Below are 7050 nucleotides of genomic sequence, written 5' to 3'. Positions count from 1 at the left end.
GTTCTTCAGCCTAAATAAATCCAGAAAAGTGCTGCTACATATGTCACTAAATATTTTGTTTCCATAATATTCCAGTGTTCTAGCTGGTGACCAGTTCTCTTTAAAGCAGAGGTAGTCTTGCATAACTCAGGTTTTGCCTGCATTACTTATATTGCACATTGATAGGTATGTGCTGGTATGTTAACTCTGTCTTCATATGGATTTTATGGGTGTATGGTACATGTATAGTCTGCACACTCTAGGTGGTGCTTATATATTACCTGTCATGCTTTCTATTGATTTCCAGGCTATTCGATGCACTCTGGTGAACTGTAGTTGTCAGTGTTTCAAACCTGGGAAAATAAATCAGCGACAATGTGACCAATGCCGGCATGGATGGGTAGCACATGGTAATATTTGTTCTTACAATCTATATAAAACCTTTTAAGATCCTTCTCACTATAGCATGCTTTTTGTATCACCCCTCACACACCCCAATATTAGTTGCATTCAATTTTATCTACCTCCTGTGACTCAAGTTTATTTACGTTTTGTGATTTTATTTTCAGCCCTGAGCAAATTAAGGATTCCCAACCTCTACCCATCAAGCCAGGTAGAAATAGTTCAATCCAATGTTGTCTTTGATATCAGTAGCCTCATGTTGTATGGAACCCAAGCCATTCCTGTGCGCCTTAAAATTCTGCTAGATCGGCTTTTCAGTGTTCTGAAGCAGGAAGAAGTGATACAAATTCTCCATGCTCTGGATTGGACACTACAGGATTATATACGTGGATATGTGCTACAGGTATTTAAAGGGGCTTTTTAAATATAAAGACAATGGCTATGTAGTATTTCATAATGTTTTCTAGCTTAATCTTATCAGTGGTTCACAATGTGTTAACAGTATGGTACATCTGAAAGGCAGTAATAGACTTGTACAAGCTTAATGCCAGAAAAGAAAGCGTGGATTTTTGGTCATTGCTCTGTTTAGTCAGACTTAACTGAAATCTTCCTACTTTGCTCAAATCTATCACCAAAGGTAAGCCAAGATAAGAAGTTACTTGGAATGTATTAAAGTAAAGGCTTCAGGATTTGCCCTAGTGACTATTTAAACAGTGAGTTTACGTTTGTACAGCAGAATAATACATTGATAAATCAACTTGCCATCATTTTAAACACTAGGGACAATATTCATCTCTGGCGTCGTGCTACTGACCTTACTGGGGCTACATCAAGGATGAATTTGGCCCTATGTGCTTACACTTATGTTAGTCCTTGCTACTGTGGAAGTTACCTTTTATGTAAAGTAACATTATGATCTTACATTATGACACAAATCAATATTTAATGGTCTTGATAATCTTGCTTTTTAGTGTTAGGATTAAAAATATGGAATCAATTACCTTGAACCTCTACCACATGAAAAATTTATAATGTTACGTTCTTCACCATCTTAGAAACTCTTACATGCACTGTGAAAAATCTCAGTAGGCCATCAAATACATGTTCTGTGATAAAATATTTATTGTAGTTATTGGGAAAAGTTAGGCATAGCTAGTTTGAAAGAACTCCAACACTCTAGTGTAATTACAGCTGTGCTCTGTGAACACTGGCAATAGATCAATACAGGTTCATTTGTTCTCTGATCTTAGTTGCTTGGAAGATTATTAAACTTGCAATGAAAAAATACTTGACTTAAATGAGGAGCTAAATCTTGGTCTGATTGCTCCATCTCCACTGTCTGTACTTACACGTTACTAACTGTTGTTCAAATGACGTGTCTTAATTTTGGTGGAAAAAATAGTTTATTGTAAAGTATTACTGTCAGTTCAGAAAGAAATAATATCACCAATGTGGTAAATTTTGGAAGAAAGTATCACAGAATTGGCATTAATCTCTCATTAAATAGAATGACTTTATCTTTTTGCTAGAGAAGAATTTTTAGTCCCTGAAAAAATGAGAGATTCAGGGAGAGGGTTTTTTTGTTTGCCTTAGCTAATGTCTGACTCATTTAAATATTTTTGGCTTTAGGATGCTTCAGGAAAGGTGCTGGATCACTGGAGCATAATGACCACTGAAGAAGAACTGGCTACTTTGCAGCAGTTTCTTCGTTTTGGAGAAACTAAGTCCATTGTAGAGTTAATGGCAATTCAAGAGAAAGAAGGGCAATCAATTATAATACCACCACCAACTGCTAATTTGGATATTAGGGCATTCATTGAGAGCTGCAATCAACACAGTCCTAATTTTTCTGCTTCCTTGGACAAAATGAGTCCCACCAACATTCATCCCTTTGAAAATATTGTAAATAACATGGCTTTCATGCTGCCATTTCAGTTTTTCAGTCCAGTGCCTCCACCTTTGATAGGTTCACCACCAGAAAGACATTTGATTGAGCAAGGTCAAGACCATAGCAATGAAACTAAACAAGATGTTCAGATGCCATTTTCTGAAAGCAGCTTCTTAACTTCTAGTTCTGCACCATTTCAAGTTGAAAATGAGAGCAACATAAATGGTCCAGATGTCACTACTAAAACAGAAGATGATGCCCTTTTAAGTGATTCCAGTTCACATAATACAGCAGCAAAGCTTGAAATGACAGCACTATCTCCAGAAAACAAAATGAAATCTGTTGAAAAAAATGGCGCTGGGCCAAGGAAAGGGCGTGTTTTCTGCACTGCATGTGAAAAGACATTTTATGACAAAGGTACTTTGAAAATACATTACAATGCTGTTCATCTGAAGATAAAGCACAAATGCACAATTGAGGGCTGCAATATGGTATTTAGCTCTTTGCGTAGCCGAAATCGTCATAGTGCAAATCCTAACCCCAGACTCCATATGCCAATGAACAGAAATAACAGGGATAAAGATCTAAGAAATGGTTTGACCATTGCTGGACCTGGAGATAGTAAAAGGACAGAATTTACAATTTTAACTCCGGATAGCAGAACTATTACCAGCTATGCCAGCTCCTGTACAGATTCAAAAGGTCAGGCTGGATTTCCCAGTATTGGACAGAATGGTGTCCTCTTTCCAAACCTGAAGACAGTACAGCCTGTTCTTCCTTTTTATCGTAGTCCAGTCACACCAGCTGAGCTTGCTAATACTCCAGGTACTCTTCCTTCTCTGCCTCTTGTTTCTTCCTCAATACCAGAGCAGCTTGTTTCAAATGAATTGCCATTTGACATGCTACCCAAGAAGAAATCTCGTAAATCAAGTATGCCTATTAAGATAGAGAAAGAAGCTGTTGAGACACCTAATGAAAGTAGTGATGTTGCCAGTTCTGAAGATGATACACGTCTGCAGGTGGTAAGCGATGGAGAGCTTGAGACCTGTGAGCATAAGATAGAGAAGCGGGTGACCGACAGGGTGGAAAAGCACCCCCATTCAGGTAATTCATGGAAATCTATCTCTGGGGTAGAGGGCCCAAAGTATTTTGAATCTGTCTTTGCGCCAAATAACAAATACATCAAGGATATCTCTGAGAATGAATTGCATCACTGTGAGAAAGAGGTTAAACCAGAAGAAAACCAACCTTTAAAAATAGTTTCCCATGAGATTATATATGAAGATCCAAAACACCACCACAATGATGTTATAAAACCAATGACTGAACCCCCCATGTATATTAAAGAGCAGTCAAAGCGCAGGATCCCTAAAAATGACTGCCCCGAATTGCAACACCACTTGCTGACTGGGGGCTTTTTCAGCACTTTGTCAAACAGGGGTGCTGCCATTCCTTGTTTTGAAGACTCTAAAGATATGGATCATGTCAGTCAACATGCACTAGGGATTCAGAAGGAAGAAAGCCGCTTTCATTGTGACATCTGTAAGAAGACTTTTAAAAACCCTTACAGTGTAAAAATGCATTTTAAAAATGTACATCTCAAAGAAATGCATATTTGCACAGTTGAGGGCTGTAATGCTGCTTTCCCTTCTCGTAGAAGTCGAGACAGGTAAGAAAATTATAAACAAAATTGTATTTATTTTACCATCACAATGGAGCCTAATTTGAAATTAAAATGAGTGTTTGAGGAATGGAGCCTGCAAAGATTTTCTGTGTATCCTCGTATAACAGGTACGATAACTTATCAGAACATTCATGAAATGAAAATCCATTGAAAGAAACATTTCCTTTCCACTAGGCTACAAGGTATTAAATAAAGCCATGAAAATTTCATAACTGATAAAGACTGCAATAGTTGAAAGAATACTTTAGAACATAAAGGGAAAGCCACAAGGGTATGAATTCAGCAATTTTCCAGTAGACGCATGTGTGGACTTATATGTTTAATATGTACTTTCATGTGTATTTTAATGTATACAGTGTTCTTTAGTGAAAAAGCAATGAGATCAAGTCAGGAAATCTTCACTTGCCCTTGTCCTTGCTTTACTCAAGGATTTTGAACAGACTGGTGGGAAGAAGCCCATAAGAAAAGCAAGGTTACTCTATGTCAGTACAAAATTAACATCACACAGTGCTAGTTGAACTAACACTATCTGGTGTGTATACACACTGGTAGTGCTTTTATGTGAGATTACATACTAATTCCTAAACTATATCATGAGCTTGATTCAGTTTACTGTTAGCTGCAGTATTGTGTTGCTATAAATCATTTTATTTCAGCCTATGATGCACATAAACTGGGAAACAAGAACTGAAGCTTTATTGTTGACCATCAGTTATGCATTTGAATTGATAAGTGGTAGATAACAAACCTGCTAAAGTGCAACTAAGTGTTGTTAAGATTTCTAACTCTTCTGTAACGGCGTTACAGCAGCTTTTGGCTGCAGGAAGCATGCCTGGATAGTAGTTCAGAGTGACACAAGGTTTAGATTGTCTGTAATCTGCTAGGAGTACTGGAGCCAGCTGATGCAGTCCAGAGAGAGGATGAGCCAGTCTCTGAGGACTGGCCGCTGCATCTGAGATGCACAGATTCATCTGCTGCTGGCAGGGCTTCATACCCTGATCTGCTGCCTGCGTCTTCCCAGATGTGAATTCCTCTCCACTGTAATTGTGATATGGGCCACAGGAAAGAAGGCCAGCAGTAAGATTTGCATTCACATGCCACGAATTCCTTCCCACACCAATATATTCAGTTAAGTTTTAACACAGGTGCTTTTGGAAGATGGTTTATTTAAAAAAAAAAAAAAAAAAAAAAGCCAACTCACAAGAAAGTTGACAAGCTTTGCGCAAGACAGTAGTTATTTGGAACAACTCTGCAGAAGTTTCAACACTTTAACATAGAGTGCTGTGACTGCAAGTGCAAAATATTTCTGTGCCCTTTTGAACAGTTCATGGTTTGGATTAAACCATGATGGCAAAGGGAAAAATGAATGTTTTCCCTGTCTTGCAATAAACTGAATCTTCTAGCCAAAGCCTGGAAGTTCCCAGTGAGCTGACTGATAGTATTCGATGAGAAGCAGTGATTTTGTTTGTTTTGGTGGTTTTAAACTGAATCCGCAGATGCCCATTTGAAAACTACAAGTTGCATAAAATGCAGTATTCCTTTCTTCAAGGAAATTCCTGTCAAGGAAAAGCTCTGTACTCATGTGTACGGCTGCATCCTGGCACATGGTTACAGTACTTGAGATCATCAATATTTTTTGCAGACTCAGGTGTCACTCCTTTCCTGCTTTGTCCATTGGGAAAAAATCTTGTTTCTTCCCCCCCTCAGTCCATTCTCTGATCTCAGTTCAGTATACAGGTTTTCAGTCTGTCCTCCAACTCTTTTAGGCCCAGCACTAGATCGAGTGGAGCAGACAGCTACCCACAATGCAGGAGAGAATCTGAAACATTGATTTTTGTGGAGTTATTTCTGATATATGCCAGTGCAAGCAAGTTCAGATACCCAGTCACGTGTGTAAATCACCCATGTGCACTCCCAGCATGGCAGTTGGTCAAATTAGAAGTATACAGTTCATGCATGCTACTAAATATTGATTTTTTTTTTCTTTGTTAATGATCATTATGAAACAGCTGTTAAGTGAGGCGAAACACTTTCTTGCTAAGCTTGTCTTTGTTCTTCTAGACATAGTTCAAACCTAAATCTTCATCATAAGCTTCTGACTAAAGATACACTGGAATTCAACAACCATTTCAATGCAACATACCTCTTGAAAGACATGGCTAAGGAGTTTTGTCAAGATGTCTCTTTAAAACAACATGTTGGACATACTTCTGTAATCTTCAAAGGAATGAACAGAACAGGCAGCTTGGTTTTTCCAATGAGCAAAATTAGAGAACCCTGTTCTGAGAGTTATGGATACGATCCATTGAATGATGGAGCTGTTCTGGATCTAAGCACTACTTCCAGCATTAAATCTGAGAGCAGTGCTCATTCTTCTTGGGATTCCGACGGAGGAAGTGAAATATGCACCATGCCTTTGGATGATAGTGATGAAAGCTGTGAAGGACCCAGCCTAATGACCAATGATGAACTCTACCAAGACTGTACTTTAATTGAGAAAGCTAATCAAAACTTTACAAATCTACCTTCCAGTTTGCCAATAACTTGTCATATATGTCAAAAAACATATAGTAATAAAGGGACTTTCAGGGCTCATTACAAAACTGTGCATCTCCGCCAGCTCCACAAATGTAAAGTCCCAGGTTGCAACACAATGTTTTCATCTGTTCGCAGTCGGAACAGGCACAGTCAAAACCCTAATCTGCACAAAAGTCTGGCTGGGTCACCAACTAGCCTCCAGTAAGATCATGCTGATCTTAATTTATTTCTGCTAAGAATTAATCATTTCAATTAAGGAATGTGTTAACATTAGTTTTATTTAAACTCATTTGACTTCTAGCCCACTCAACAACCATGGTTAAATTCTTTTCTCCTGTGTGTGCTCTCCAGCAGTTTCATTTAGCAAAGCTTGGTGCTGTAGTTTTTGTGCAATTGTTTGGTTTGATGTTAAATAGCTAAAGCTTCTGTAAGGAAAAGAAAGCATCTTAGAAATGGGGGAAATATGGTGACATTAACTAAAGTATTTCTGATACCTGTGAAGTATTACTTGCCAACAATAGGAGCTTCAAATGAGAACCATCATCCCTTGTGTTTACAT

The 7050-nt window shown here is 38.2% G+C and overlaps 1 protein-coding gene across 1 annotated transcript; it reads left to right on the top strand.

Moving 5' to 3' along the window:
• The first annotated feature begins 220 nt into the window (after positions 1 to 220).
• On the top strand, positions 221 to 6696 carry BNC1 (basonuclin 1). Its single transcript, XM_049811517.1, has 4 exons — positions 221 to 389; positions 549 to 784; positions 2011 to 3938; positions 6015 to 6696. Exons 1-4 carry the CDS (start codon positions 221 to 223, stop codon positions 6694 to 6696), a joined length of 3015 nt encoding a protein of 1004 aa, XP_049667474.1.
• Positions 6697 to 7050: the final 354 nt, after the last annotated feature.

Source organism: Accipiter gentilis, chromosome 10 (assembly GCF_929443795.1).
Source record: "Accipiter gentilis chromosome 10, bAccGen1.1, whole genome shotgun sequence".
In the NCBI taxonomy this organism is placed as follows: Eukaryota; Metazoa; Chordata; class Aves; order Accipitriformes; family Accipitridae; genus Astur; species Astur gentilis.
Note: the sequence above shows the minus strand (reverse complement) of the source record. Positions and strands in the feature narration are given on the sequence as shown.